Source organism: Micromys minutus, assembly GCF_963924665.1.
Source record: "Micromys minutus genome assembly, chromosome: 33".
Lineage (NCBI taxonomy): Eukaryota > Metazoa > Chordata > Mammalia > Rodentia > Muridae > Micromys > Micromys minutus.
In genome coordinates this window covers 1,449,797-1,464,681 of record NC_137968.1, presented here as the reverse complement: position 1 = coordinate 1,464,681, position 14,885 = coordinate 1,449,797, and the positions used below count along the sequence as shown (strand labels likewise).

Sequence of the window (14,885 nt, the reverse complement as noted above, 5' to 3'; positions counted from 1 at the left end):
CTAAACGTATATGTGCTCAATATTATAACAGTACTGTGACAGCATACAGGCTTAAAGAGGTTAGTGTCAATGAAATAAGACAAAATGCCCATACAAGCTCAATTTTGAAAGATTTTTATATGCACCTGTGTTTTGCCTGTATGTATCTGTGAAGGTGTCGGATACCCTGGAACTGCAGTTGTGACCTGCCTTGTGGCTCTTTGGGAGTTGAACCTGGGCCCTCCCTTCTGGAAAGACAGCCAGTGCTCTTAGCTGCTGAGCCATCTCACCTTCCCAGCCCTGTTAATTTTTTTGAAAGACTAAAACGTTTTATTTACCATCTGCATTTGATGGCTTGTAGCTGGAGTTCCTGGAGACAGCGGAGCTGCCTAATGTGGGAACCCAGTTCAGCAGCAGGCACTCTGTCTAGTCCTAATCCTGGTGGGTGGGCTGCAGGCTTGTGCATTATATGTAGCATCGAGGAGAAAGGGGTAGGAATGGTTTTTAAAGATTTATGAGTGCACTGTCGCTGTCTTCAGACACACCAGAAGAGGGCATCAGATCCCATTACTGATGGTTGTGAGCCACCACGTGGTTACTGGGAACTGAACTCAGGATGCTGGAAGAGCAGTCTGCTCTAACCGCTGAGCCATTTCTCCAGCCCACTAAGTGTGTTCTTGATACTGTAAATTCCCCTTGACTCATTTCCACTGAATGTGTGTATTAATATATTGCTACATAGCTAATTGTGTTAATCCGTAGAATTACCAGAATGCTAGATGTCCGGGTCTCAGATCAGGCTGGGTTTGGTCTGTTTCCCCAAGTTGTCATTGATCTGGGGGCTGGAGTGTGGCTCAGTTATTGAGTGCTTCCCTGACCCAGGTAAGCCAGGCGTGCTGGTGCATGCCTAGTCCTCAGCACTCTAGTGAAGCAAGAGGGTATAGTGGGTTTGAGGGCATCCCAGGAATACTTGAAATCCTACCGTTTAAAAAGTTACCTTAGCTTTGTGTTTTTCCATGGATATGGGGAATTTGTGTATATGTATAGTATTTCTGTGATACAGACCACATGGTCAGTTCTGATGTATATGTTAAGGCCATTTGATTTGATCTCAAACAGTAGCTGTTACAGTCAGAGTCTTCTCAAATTTAAACTAGAAATTTTACTCAACACTTTTCTGGAGTGGTGAATTTTAATACTGTGTAGAAATCCAACTTATTACAGAACATAGGTCCCCGAGACTTATGCACATGTCCATATACACATAAAGATATGTTCCAGTACAAAAAACAATTTGCGGAGTCGGGTTTCTGCTGAATTAAGACACTTGAGTTGTCAGATGAAGTTTGGGTGTTGGCAGAAGGAAGGCGTGTCCACAGTACATCATGGAACACTGCACAGCTTCCAGGTTCTCGTGCCAAACTCAGAATTCAGGGTTCCTTTCCCTGCACCACTGAGCTTACACACTCCAGTGTCCACGTTCTCTTGAACAGCATCAGGCAATGCAGTGTCTTCTGTACTCTTATTTTACATCTTCAAGATCTACTTACGGTGAATTCTCAGGCTCCTGCCTTTGTTTAAATCCTTAGGATGGTGTACAAACATAAAAACACTTAGTCTTCATCTGTATCTTAGGCGATTCTCCAAGGCTTCCATCCTTTGAGTCATTTCTTCTAGTAAATCTCAAATTAAGGAAGAGTCTGGATTGCCTGCTTTTAGCTTACAACCAAGTACAATTTGATTTAATAAGAACTGCCAAAAACCAAACTATCTAGTATTTAAGAACCCTCATACATTTATAATAATTTAACATGCCTTTAAGACTATATAAAGTTAATGGTAAGCTCATTTTCAAAACATCAAAGCCAGATCAGTTTGAATTTACTTTTCCTTATGATTAAAAAAACAAACCTTAACCACACCAGTGTTGCTTATAACTAATTAGCCAGTGCTGTTCCCATCTTAAGGTGTGAAGGTACCAAGTCAGAAGACTGGTATGGGAATGAGGGCAGGGGACAGGAAGAGGTGCAGAGGATGCGTGTCTTCCCTCTAAACCACTCAGTCCTTATCTGTCCCCAAGACAGATTGAGTCCAGCCTTACCTATATATCCATCCGGAAGACAGTGGAGGACCAGTGCTAACCACACCCCCCTTACACGGAGAATTGCTGTGTGCTCTGTAAACTGCTAGCACAGGAGTGGTTGGGTATTCAGCCATCCCCATGGGCTAGTTGACACTGAGGTGTGGATCATTGAGCTTTAGCAAATTTACTGTAATTTTTAAGGTGAGAGGAGCCGACAGTTAAATGTGTAAAGGCACCAACTCCTATTATCCCAGTGCATTCCTGTTTAAATGAGTATTTGGTTCCCTTCTTAACAATCTTGAGAGATTTAATGTAAAGGATCTTGCTGCCGAAAACAAAAGGGAAGCACCCAGCTCTTTAAAGTCTGCACACGTATGTGGCCTCTGGTTTAGGGCTGAAGGTTTAGAGGTTTGATGGAGTTTGCCAAGACATCTGAGGTGCTTTATTCTTAGTGCATATCCATCCTAATGCAGACGTAAATCCCTTACACTTTACATGATGCCTGATAAGGTTGTTATTCCTATACTAAATAGGAGGTGACCACTTTCACTAGGCTTAGCTTGTCCTCATCTCTCAACTGCCTCTTACAGAAAAAGAAAGCCTTTCCTGGTTCAGTGTTGCTTTTTACAAATGGAATCTGCAGTTATTTGTAAAGTCTTGCAAATATATGGAGATTTGGTCTTCTGCTTGTATTGTAATTTTAAATACTGGGCCGCCAGGCCAGGTTGCCCCGTGACTGAGAGTCTATACTACGCTAATAAACTTAGGTAACCTTGCCCCACCCTCCGCTGAGGTTATCCCTGAGGGGTGAAGGGTGCCTACAACCAGGAGCTGGGCAGAAGACCTGGCTTGACATCTGATGGGAAGAGGAAAGAAAAGGAAGCTGCTAGAGTGAATTATGAATATTTGGCCACTAAGGCTGGCCACTTGGAGTTAAGAGCAGCCTCAACGGAACATAAGGAGTTATGATTTAGAGTTATTGATGGGGAAACATTTTAATAGCATGGAGGGTAGATATCTGCCTAGCTCCAGTGCTGATCAAGGCTCATAACTGAATGATCAAAGGTGGGGCACAAATCACTAATTGAAATTAAATATTTTCAACAACAGAGCGTCCTACTGGAAAAGGATATAGCGTTGGGTTAATTTTCTTACTTCTTCATTTGCAAGGTTCTGGAACTGTATAAGGTTTTCACATTTGCATTGGTCCTGGTTTTCTTCCAAAGGGTTTCCTGAGAAAGCAGATGAAAGAGTCTTTACCACACTTCCCAGACACAATAATGGTACTGACCAGTGTACAGGAAACTATAACGAAGTCTTTTTTCCATGCATCCGAATCCAGGGGAGTGAATGCTGGCTCCGAACACTGGAAGAGGCATTGTACTTCCGGGGCAAAGGACTACTACTGTTTTAGTAGTCACGCACTTAAGCCAATTTCCACTTTCCCAGTTTTAAAATCTGTTAGCAAACTGAAAGACTGCTGCACATTATCTAGTGGTGACGGCTCACTTGGAATTACCTGAAGATTTCGTTGCGTGGAAAAGTTTTTGCGTAGACCGTGCAAGATTGTCTTCTTCAAACAGGTATCTATGTTGCACTGCAAAATTAGAACAGGAAAGTAGGTCCCTGATACTTATGGTGACTGGCTCAGATTCTGTGAAGAGAAAAAAGTGGGTTCAAATCTGCTTCACGTTCTTGTCTAAAGCAGCCTCCAGCTGAGGCGTCTGGTATTCCTCCACTTCGGTGTAGAGCTTTGCTCCAAGACGTACTGTGACAAAAAGACTTGGCAGAGATGGTGGCTACCACCTATAGCTCAAGGGACAGAGTGAAGCTTTTCTGTCAGAGGAAACTGGCCCTAGCTGACATTGAGGTCTTAACTATCTGTCATTTTACGACTTCTGTCTACAGGGAGCTAAGGCAGAAGCTGCAAAGACTCACCTGTTGGCTGGTGGGCCTGCCTTGGCAGGTCCCCTGCTGGTGAGTCCTGTCGTCCATCAGAGTCTTCTAGAGCTGGATGGAAAGAGACGGCCAAAGGGAGTGATGGTTGCACACAAGCTCTTTAGGACCCGGGTTCTTTTGGTGTTATTTGGTACCACCAAAGATTCAAAGAGTAGGTGACTATTGTGATGATCTTTGACTGTGTTAGAGCAGTTCTCTCCAGGAGAGAACTTAAATCACATCTAAGGAATGCCCCGTGCCATGCCAAGAAGGTGATGTTGGAAAAAAATTGAGGTTGCTAAAAGACCTAGTACAATCACTGCAGCCCTGACTACTTGAGACACTGCGCTAGGGATGAAAGCCACAAGGCAAAGCATGCGCTACCCTTGGGAATCTGGAAGGCTTTTTTCTTCACTCCAGAGTTCTTTGCTTTAGAGGAATAGGGCATCTGTGACTAAAAGGCAAAATGTGTACTATGTGGATGCATAACTGGATTAGTGAATGAACTGGAGTAAAGTATATTAAATATCTTAAGGATAGTCATTCTAGGAACAAGTTCCTGCAGGAAAGTACCCTTTAGGTGTCCAACAGTGCACCATCAAGGACAGGCATTTCTGCAAATTTCCTGAAGTACTTATTTATGTCTTGGTTTCTTTAGTGATGTCTCTTTGCTTAAACTTCTCCAGGGTTTGATGACGATTAAGTCTAGTATATTAAAACATTTAGAATGGGGGCTGGAGAGATAGCTCAGTGGTTAAGAGCTCAGAGGTCCTGAGTTTAATTCCCAGCAACCACACGGTGATTCACAACCATCTGATGCCCTCTTCTGGCATGCAGGGGTACATGCAGATCACTCAACATAAAATAAGTCTTAAGAAAAATTTAGTATGCTGTTTGGCATAGCAAGACATGGTAGCTATCACATTTGTCTTTGCTCCATTCTTTTTGGGTGCAGTGTCTTTCCGTATCACCTGTCCTGGTCGGCAGGGAGGCATTTTTCTGAGCAGTGAAGAAGCAGTTCGAGGGTTTTCTCCAGAGCTCATGCTGCCCTGTGGCTGAGGTCTACCCTAGACACATTGTACACACCTTCACAGATGCCTTGCTTCAGCTTCTCACTTATTTCTCCCATTGTGCTGAAGTCTTCTGCATAGAAGAGATGCTTGTCAGTGGGCTCAGAGGCAATGTCCTGTAGTTCTTCCTCGATGGCTTTTCCTACACCGACCGCATACATAGTGACGCCTAAGCAACAGAAATTAGAGTAAGTTACCATTGCATTCCCACAGTCTGGACATTGTGCTGTGCCCAGAGTCAGGTATTAAGTTGTGGATTTGAAGCATCAGTGCCAACAACCCCTTTATAGTGTCTAACATTTTTATTTTGGACCTACGAACATAGAGGATCCTAGAGATTCAGCACAGATTTACTGATTAGTTCTCAAGAGGGTCAGGTAATGAATGTGCAGCCAAGGAAATCCATATATAACCATCATAAACCGGCTCCAACATCCACCCTTGCTTTTGACCTCCCATGAATCAAAGGCCACACTCTTCCACGTCTATGCAAATAAAGTCACCCTCCACACCCTCCCTGCAGAATACACAAAGTCAGGGAAACCCCAGAGAGAATGGATGGAGCTTTATGGAGCAATAGGAACTTGGACCCATCCAAGTTTGTTCTTTCCAAGAACCAGGTTTCTGTCAACACAGGTCTTCTCTACTCAAAGTCTTCGCCACTTCAGAGTATTCACTCAAAGGCTTGACCAAAAATCTATTCATGTGTTGGCTCATGCTTGTGGTTCAAGTACTAGAGAGGTTGAGGCCCTGAGTTTGAAGCTGTTCTGTGCTTCAGAGTGTGTTTCAGGCCAGTCTGAGCTAGAAAGAGAATCATTTCTTTTTGTTTCTTCCCTCCCCCTCCCTCAGTCACTTCCCTCCTTCTTCCTCCATTTTTTTTAAAGGGGTTAGGGTGATGGCTCAGTGGTAAGAAGCACTGGCTGCTCTTCTAGAGGACTCGGGTTCAATTCCCACACCTACATGGCAGATCACAGCTGTCCCTAACTCCAGTTCTAGGAGATCTGATGCCCCCATATAGGCATACATGTTGGTAAGACAGCAATACGCATGAAAATAAAAAATATATATATAAAAAATTAGAAAGTGTACTTGTGTCAGTAAAGTTGCCACCAGAAATCCAATCTTTTAAACAGTGTCTTCAGGTGACTGTGGATGAAACATACCAGGGTGTTGAAACACTCGCATGCTGTAATTAAATAACGCTTGCTGAGGTGATTGTCTCTACTGAAGGTCACATACTAGGTGGTAGATCCTATTTCCCGGCCTGTGAGGTGCATTTTATTCAGCATCTCCAGGGTCCCATTATGGCCTGTGGGTGGCGGTATTGCCAAGGATATTTTTAATGGCTTACCCAACAACTGCTCAAACACTCTGGCTCCTAAGACCAGCTGTGAATTTAAGAGGCCCAAACTTGGAGTAATCTGAACCACATCCCCATCCCATTTTACCATTGGCCTTGGCTTTACTGGCCCACTCGGAGACGTCATCCTGAGCCCGTCCGTCGGTGAACACAATGGCTACTCTGGGCACCCGTGCGGAGAGGGGCCTGGCTCCTTCTACTTGAGTAAAACTTCTCTCAAACATGTGTTTCAGGGCCAACCCAGTCATAGAGCCTCTGCCCATGTATTTCATGTGGGCCACGGCTTTCTTCATGTCCTTGGCTGAGCTGAAGCCCTTCAGGGTGAACTCCGTGCGGACCTGTGTGGAATACTGCAGCAGCCCCACGCGAGCAGCTTTCGGGGAAACTGCCAAGGAATCTATGATTCCGGTGACAAAATGCTTCACAATCTCAAAATTCTCTTCTCCAAGGCTCTTGGACCCATCAATCACAAAGACGAGGTCAATTGGGCCTTCAGTGCATCCTATAGTAACAAACAGAAAGGTTATGAGATGGTTAAACATGGTTTTAACATGGTTAAAAAGTTAGAGATCATGTGTATACAATGTATCAAAAAGCAGGCGTCACCAGGAGGCACAGGCGAATCTAGACAGCCCTTTTTTCTGTTGTTGTTTTGTTTTTCAGCTAGCACACAGGATAAACAAGTGGGGAGGGGGAAATAACATAAATACTGGTTCTCCCTGATACCCTTCTATGTTTGAGTTAACAATTATCAACACCAGTAATTTCCCTAAGTGAGCTACGCAGTGTATACGCATGGTGAAGGAACTCGCACACCAATTCCTGGCAGCGAGGCCTTACTGTGCGCAGAGTCCAGTAAAGGACCAGTGGTTCTCAACCTTCCTAATGATGTAACCCTTTAATACACTTCCTCAAGTTGTGGTGACCCCCATCATAACATTTCATAACTGTAATTCTGCTACTGCTATGAATTGTAAGGCTCTGCCAAGACCCACAGGTTAAGAACCACTGGACTAGGCTAGACCATGGCAGTTCCTTTTGCTTTGTTGTGGGAGGCTAATGTTTTGACTGACAGTAGAAGATATACTTGGTTTCTCCTCAGCCATTACCTCTTCCAAGAAGCTTACACAGTGACCCAACTGTGTCAGCTACTCTCTGAATACCCTAACACGTTACTGTTTTCAACCACAATCAATGTATTGAGTATCTGCTTTGTGCAAGGCAGTGGACACAGCAGGATTCTGATAATGACGAACACACAGTGTCTAAAACCTCTTTGCCTAAATCCAGTGTGCCCTAAGCTGTATCCATGAGGTAGGATAATTATTTAACTATGTGTCTTTTCCCCTGGTCTGAATTCTCCTTCAGTAGATACTAAGTGTCTTTTATTTTTGGTCCCATTATGTTTGGCACACTATAGGTATTCTATATATTACTACTGGCAGAATAAAATAGCCCAGTAGTATCTGCTTGGTAGCACAGGAACAAGTACTCTACTGACCTATTAAGACTTAATGTAAGTTTTAAAAAAGTGTTTTGGAAAACTTTTTTAACAGTAAAAAGAAAAACTTTTTATAGATATAAAGGCACTTTTGATGCTAAGAGACTTTGTATGTAGGGTTGCATAAGAGAATTGCACTGGGTCCATATAGATGACCTCATTTCAAACAGTCTATAGTATGTTAGTATAATCTTTTTTATATAGATCAAGCAACTGTCGACTCTTTCAAAGTGAAATACAACAATAAAGCAAGCAAAGGCACATATGTAAAGATACTTCTATGTCCGGCCAGCAGAAAATGCTAATGTGAGTGTTCCAAGTGTGTGTGGAGGGTAGCTGGAGGTTGAGTTCTCTCCCTTTTTTAAATTTTATTTTGTTTTATGTGCATGAGTGTTCTGCCTGCATGTATATGTCTCAGGTTTTCTGGAGCTGAACCCACAGACAGCCGTGAGCTGCCAGATGGATGTTGGGTTCTTGGAAAGAACAGATAGTGTCTTAATCACGGAGCTACCTCTCCAGCCCCAGGGGTTCTCTTTCTTCATTAAATGCTTATCTATTACCCAGTCTATTGATTTATTATAGAAAGGAAACCAGAAAGGACTCAGATACCATGCATGTGGCTCTCCAGCAGATGTCAGAGGTACTGGAGTAATATCCTCTCTCTATATTATCTGCCTATCTATCTATCTATCTATCTATCTATCTATCTATCTATCTATCTATCTATCCATCTATCCATCCTTCCATCCATCCATCCATCCACCCACCCACCTACCTACCTACCTATCTATCTCTCTATCTACCTATCTATCTATCCATCAATCCATTTATCTATCTACCTATCTATCTATTTATCTATCTATCTATCTATCTATCTATCTATCTATCTATCCATCTATCCATCCTTCCATCCATCCATCCATCCTTCCATCCATCCATCCATCCACCCACCCACCTACCTACCTACCTATCTATCTCTCTATCTACCTATCTATCTATCCATCAATCCATTTATCTATCTATCTACCTATCTATCTATCTATCTATCTATCTATCTATCTATCTATCTACCTACCTATCCATCCATCCATCCATCCATCCATCCATCCATCCATATATCTATCTACCTATCTATCCATCCATCCATCCATCCATCCATTCACCTACCTACCTATCCATCCATCCATCCATCCATCCATCCATCCATCCATCCACCCACCCACCCACCCACCCACCCACCCACCCCCCACACATATCTATCTATCTATCTATCTATCTATCTATATATATATATATATATATATATATATATATATCTACCTATCCATCCATCCATCCATCCATCCATCCATCCATCCATCTACTTACAGAACAGAACCAGCCATTGTATTTCCTGTCTACTAACTTAAAGGTGTTGGGTGTTGCTTCTGCTGTCTGCATATACATCTATGTTTATGGGAGGAGGGCTAAAGGGTCTATTGCCCGAAAACGCACCAAAAAGCCATTGCACCCAAACCGAATGGAAGCAGCAAAAGTCAGTTCTAGTCACTTACGCTTGCAGTGCCTTCTGTCCTCAGCCAGAACAAAGCCCTCTGAGCACCTGCACAGATAGGAATTCCCATTATTCACACAGATGTGTTCACAGCCGTGCTGGGTTGACTTGCAGACATCCTTCCCTGGGGAAAATGTGGGAGATGAGCAACCTATTATTGTGGAAAGGAGCTATTGAGACCAGCCATGCCAGGGGAGGGTAAGGAAGTAATCCATCTTAAAGAACACATGTTTGCTAAAACCGCCACCTTTGCAGTTCATGCCAGAACAGGCCAAGATCAAGGAGCAGTTCCCCTCAGGGTTCGCTTGGCCCTGCTGGGCCTGGTGGATTTGTCATTTGATTTTAGAATGGCTATCTAGGTGTTAGCTTCTTACTTTTTAGTAGAGATCCCAGATCCCCCATGCTGGTTGTCTAATAAGCATTTCCCACAGGTGAGGCGATTCGAACTTTTTGAAGTAGTTAATGACCTTTAATCCTAACAAAACCCTGGGGGCGTGGCTAGGTGCACACAGAGAATAAATGAAGCTATAAATGCCATGTGTCTGACTGAGTTGTACAAGGCTGTCTAGCCAGAGGATTGCATACTTTCCTGAGTCTTCACTTTCTGACTGTACAACGCCCCTGGGCCTCTGTCTACCCTTTAAAAGGAGAAACCTTACGTGAAATTGGAATATGAAACTATAGATACCTCTAGGAAGTGGGGAAACTGTGAGATTTAATTCAGGGATCAAACGGCAAGGCTAGAAACTATATATACCTGTTCAATGTATCGACTGACACGTATGTTACATGCATAGAAAAACTGGCTCAGGCAGACAGGACGGAAGTATGACCTCCGTGAAGAAGGACTGTGGTGTGCAGCAAGAAGGGCAGACAGCGGTGAGGCCGGCAGAGGCCAGCCAGGGCCGGAAGGCACCCACTCACTCAGAGTCTCTCTCTAGACACAGCCCTGCTCCAGGAGAAGAATGGCCCTTATAAGGTCTCAGCTCAGCTTTGCTGACATGTGCAGTGCCCCCTTGCTCCCAAGGAGTGTGTGAAGAAACTGCCCACAAAGCAACCTCAAAAGCAAACGAACTTGCTTTGTTTAACCAAGAAAGGACAATTCTGCCCACTACAGCAGAATTAAAAAAACAAACAAACAAACAAACAAAAAAAAAAAACCTACATAGATCAATCCCTGCCCCCAAAAGAGGACTAACATCTAGAAAGGAAAGTCTGTATCTATATTTTGACCCCCATGTCACTGAGTGGCTAATTTGATGCAAACTTTGGCTCTGGTGCTGGCTTTTTGTATTGTTCTTGTTGTCAAGCACAGGTCTAGAAGTTGCTGTGAAGGGTACCTTGTGCATGAGGTTAACATTTAGATCTGCAGATTCGGAGCAAAGCATCTAGTCACGCGAAGGCCTTCGGAGCAGGCTACGTTTCCCAAAGAGTGACTCCCTTCACCTGTAAGTTTAGATCTTACTGGGTTTCCAGCCTACCCTTCAGACTTCCTCCTCACGAGCCAATTTCCTTATAGTCGATTTCTCTTCCTTTTTCTCCCTCTTTCTTCCTTTCAACATGTATGTACACATAAACACTGTTACCTATTTCTCTGGTGAATCCTAGCACGAGTCTATATGAGTGTGTGTACTCGGGCATGTTTGTATGTGCTTGTGAGGGTCAGAGGTCAATGTTTTCCTCAGTCACTGTCCACTTTAGTTTTTGAGACAAGGTCTCTCTCTCTGAGCCTTCAGATCACCAAATCAACTAAACTGGCTGGCCAGCAAGTCTCTGGGAGTCTCCGGCATTTGCCTCTCAACGCTAAGGTGACGTGTATTCCACCACGCTTGCTTTTACATGGCATTGGGGATGGACCTTGGGGCCTCCTACCTATTCAGCTCTTTACCAACTGAGACATCTCTGAGATTCCCTCCTAAACTTCCTGATGAAACTCTGCTCTGAGAAACCTGGTTTAGAGAAGCAAATGACAGGGCTTTGCTGTTGTTAGTTTGAGTTCCTTTCCCCTCTTAAAAACCCACAGAACCTCCCTCCAACCTTTCTCCTACCCTTCTTCTCGCATATATGGTCTGCCAAGAAGAAAAAGCACTGAAATTATCTTTTTGGTCCTTGTAGTCAATTGATACCAATGGCTCTAGTTTTGCCCATCGACTTGCTAGGCACTAGGCCCTTTGCAGCCACCTAACCACCATGAAAAGCTGAGAGGAAACAGAAGCAAAGAGCCTGTCAATTTAGGACTGCTGCGAAGATTCCCAAAGAGCCCAGAGTCAGCTGACTTGGTGTTGGGATTCTGTAAATCCCACCCCTCAATTACCTGGCAGTAGCCAGATATGCTCTGCCCCAGTGACCTGACACTATAAAAGGGGCTGCTTGTCCCCTCCTCCCTCTCTTGGCCTCTCTTGCTTCCGGGTTCTCTTGCTCTCTCACCCCATCCCTCCTCTTTCCCTCCCCCCCCCCACGTGCTCATGGCCGGCCTCTACTCCTCTATTCCTCCCCCCCCTGTCTCTACCACCCTCTTAACTCTCCCGTGACCTGAATAAACTCTATTCTGTACTACACCGTTGTGTGGCTGGTCCCTCAGGGGGAAGGGATTCCCAACATGGACGCCCCAGAGGCATCCCCCTTACCCCCAGGCCTCGCCGCACCTCCATGGGCCATATGCCCCCCACTCTCTTCATCCTTCCCCTAACATTGGTGCCGAAACCCGGGACGTCATCTTTTCGCAACATTGGTGCCCCATCATCTTTTCGTTACACTTGGTCCCTTGGCAACACTGTCAGATCCTCCAAAGTTGGAATCTGAGCTTGGGACGCAGTTACGAATTCTATAAAGGAAGATCATGAGGATGCAGGGAGGGGCGGTGCCAGAGTCATACGCATGCCCGGGCTACTTACTCCTGCAGTGCCTCCCATCCTCAGCCAGCCTGAATCCTTCCAGGCACTTGCAGACGTATGATTCGCCACTGTTCACACAAAGGTGCTCGCAGCCATGGTCTACAGCCTGGCAGACATCTTTCCCTGAGGAGAATGCAGTGATTAAAACAACGGCGTCAACAAAAAGTCTACGTGGATTCCCCCAGGAAGAGCCTCATGGCCTCTGGACCGCGGCTTGAGTAGGAAGTGAAATTGGATGGAGTTTGGTGGCTCTTGGATGGACCTCAGTCTTTAAACATTCCCACCGCCATAGCCAACCTCTAGTCTCCAGCACCGACTTGAGTGTCTCAGGGTGCAAGCCGGCGCCCGCGGTCTGCATACATGGCCTCTGGCATCATGGGAAGGTGTTGTTGGTAAGGGGAAAGCTTCCTTTTACATTGCTAGCACTGAGAGCTGATCTTGCCTCTGTCCCCGGCATAATCTATGATTTAGGGGAAATTCACGTAACCTCTCAGAATCTTAGCTTCCCTGTCTGAAAATGAGAGTAATGACTCCAGGCCCTCGCCTTTCCTTCTTCCTTTCTTCCTTCTTTGGGAAGAGTTTTGAGAGGCCAGAGAAGAGGACTGACAGAGATGAGATCTAATCGCCTACACGTGCACGTAAATTACTTGTTTCTACTTGTACGTGTACATGAGCGCAGTTGCCTGCAAAAACCAGGAGAGGGCACCAGAGTCTATGGTGCTGAGTGCTAGGAACTGAATCCTTAGCCTCTGGAAGGGCCCAAGTATCCTTAATTAAGCCACCTCTCCAGCCCTCGGGTTTTTGTTTTTGTTGGTTTTTTTGTTTTGTTTTGTTTTGGGTTTTTTTTTTTTTGTTTGTTTTTTTGTATTTTGAGTCAGTGTCTCACTGAATTGTCCAGGATAGCCTACCGCCCAGAAAGTCTGTGAATTTGCTGTGCTCCTGCTTCAGCTTTCTAAGCAGCCAGGATTATAGGAGTAGACCACCAGGCCCAGCTTAGTATATTGCTGTTACTCAGAGACGGTGTCACTGTGTAGGGCAGCCTAGAACTTGCTACGTAGAGTAGAGAGAGTTTGGTTACACAGAGACCCACCTACCTCTGCCTCCCGGGGAATGGGAAACAAAACACGTAACACTACACCTGGCTTGACAAATATTATTTAGTAAGACACAGTTATATAGTTATTTTTTTTTATCACACAGCACCCCTCTTCTGTTCCAGGACCCCACCAAGGACACCACAGGACGTTCGATTGCGTGGCGTTAGCTGCTGAGAGTAATTAGCTCACACGAAGGCTGCCATGGTAGATGAGCTAGATCTAGCAAACTTACGTCTACAGGTCTTCCCATCGTCACGGAGGATGTATCCTTCAAAGCACTGGCACATGAATGAGTCTTTACTGCTTACACATGAATGTTCACAACCGTGGTCCCCCAGAGTGCAGGAGTCCAGTTCTGCTTGGAATTGCAGAAATGGAAGAGAATTATTCCTAGCTAAATGAACAGTGACCTATTCATTTCTAAAAGGCATTTCAGACATCTTAAGTGAAACAGTGTCTTTTCTCACATGGTTCATTTCAGAAGGTACCTATGAGCAAACATTCCTAATATATACAGAGAACATACATAAACAAAACACCCAGCTCCACGGGGGAAAGAAAACAGAAAAGGACAGTTCTCAAAAGGAGGTGTAGACAGCTTAGTCTGAAGGAGAATAAAGTAATACCAGCTTTCCTGTGGATCTACGTAGGCACGTAGGACACTTGACCTATTCATTTACTTATTCGAGGCAGCAAAACCGTTTGTTCATATTTCAGGATAGGCTACCACTATGTAGCCCAGGTTGCCCTTGAACCCGTGATCTTTTACTTTAGCCTGAGCACTAACTAAGGTAAGGTTCAGCACACCTAGATAATCGGCAAGGCTGTTGGGAGTTCTTACTGCGGGTCAGGCATTGCTCTAGACACTAAGAACAGAACAACCAGTAAATATATATTTTTACAATAGACAATGTGTGTCTTCTCGGTTGGGGAGGAGGGACAGAGGGGGCCTGCCGGGTTGGACTTGACACTTTATGGTGTCAGATAAGGAGCGGAGAGCCCTGGAGGGGAATGCTGGTGTCTGAGGAAGAGCATCTGGGTGAGAGGAATGACTATCCGTCTGTTGCAGATGCAAGAGCACGCTCATCATGCTTCAGGAAAGGCAAAGAGGCCAGCAGGGTAGGGGGTGGGCAGGACATGTCGGAGGGAGAAGGGCAGTCGTAGGATGCTTGGAGCAGGAGAATCTTCCAGTCTGGCTGCGTCGTAAAAGCAGAGAGCTATGTGGGTGGGGAAGGAGTTAGATATACTGCAGAGATCCTGCTGGCCCAGAACCCGGTGGTGACCATGTGGTAAGACTGGCGATGTTTTGAGGGTAGAGCCTATACGATTTGCTGGTAGATTGATGTTAGACCTTCTAGCTGTCTTTTCTCCCCCTTCCAGAATATCAGGCCACACCTCCTGGAGGCCTGTC

General features: G+C 44.9%; 1 protein-coding gene across 3 annotated transcripts in view; it reads right to left on the bottom strand.

Annotated features, from left to right (window-relative positions):
• Positions 1 to 1,220: 1,220 nt before the first annotated feature.
• The window catches only part of MATN2 (matrilin 2), a 119,215-nt gene continuing 105,550 nt past the window's right edge, over positions 1,221 to 14,885 (bottom strand). Inside the window, exons 11-19 of one of the 3 annotated variants that reach the window (XM_080909430.1) lie at positions 13,707 to 13,829; positions 12,378 to 12,500; positions 9,485 to 9,607; positions 6,519 to 6,932; positions 5,087 to 5,239; positions 4,001 to 4,072; positions 3,582 to 3,716; positions 3,196 to 3,294; positions 1,221 to 1,655 (exon numbers count right to left, since the gene is read on the bottom strand). In XM_080909430.1, coding sequence (XP_080765556.1) covers positions 1,600 to 1,655; positions 3,196 to 3,294; positions 3,582 to 3,716; positions 4,001 to 4,072; positions 5,087 to 5,239; positions 6,519 to 6,932; positions 9,485 to 9,607; positions 12,378 to 12,500; positions 13,707 to 13,829 — 1,298 coding nt within the window. In that variant the 3' untranslated portion in view covers positions 1,221 to 1,599. The remainder of the gene's footprint in view (positions 1,656 to 3,195; positions 3,295 to 3,581; positions 3,717 to 4,000; positions 4,073 to 5,086; positions 5,240 to 6,518; positions 6,933 to 9,484; positions 9,608 to 12,377; positions 12,501 to 13,706; positions 13,830 to 14,885) is intronic. The other 2 variants (XM_080909431.1, XM_080909432.1) reach the window with 2 other exon arrangements.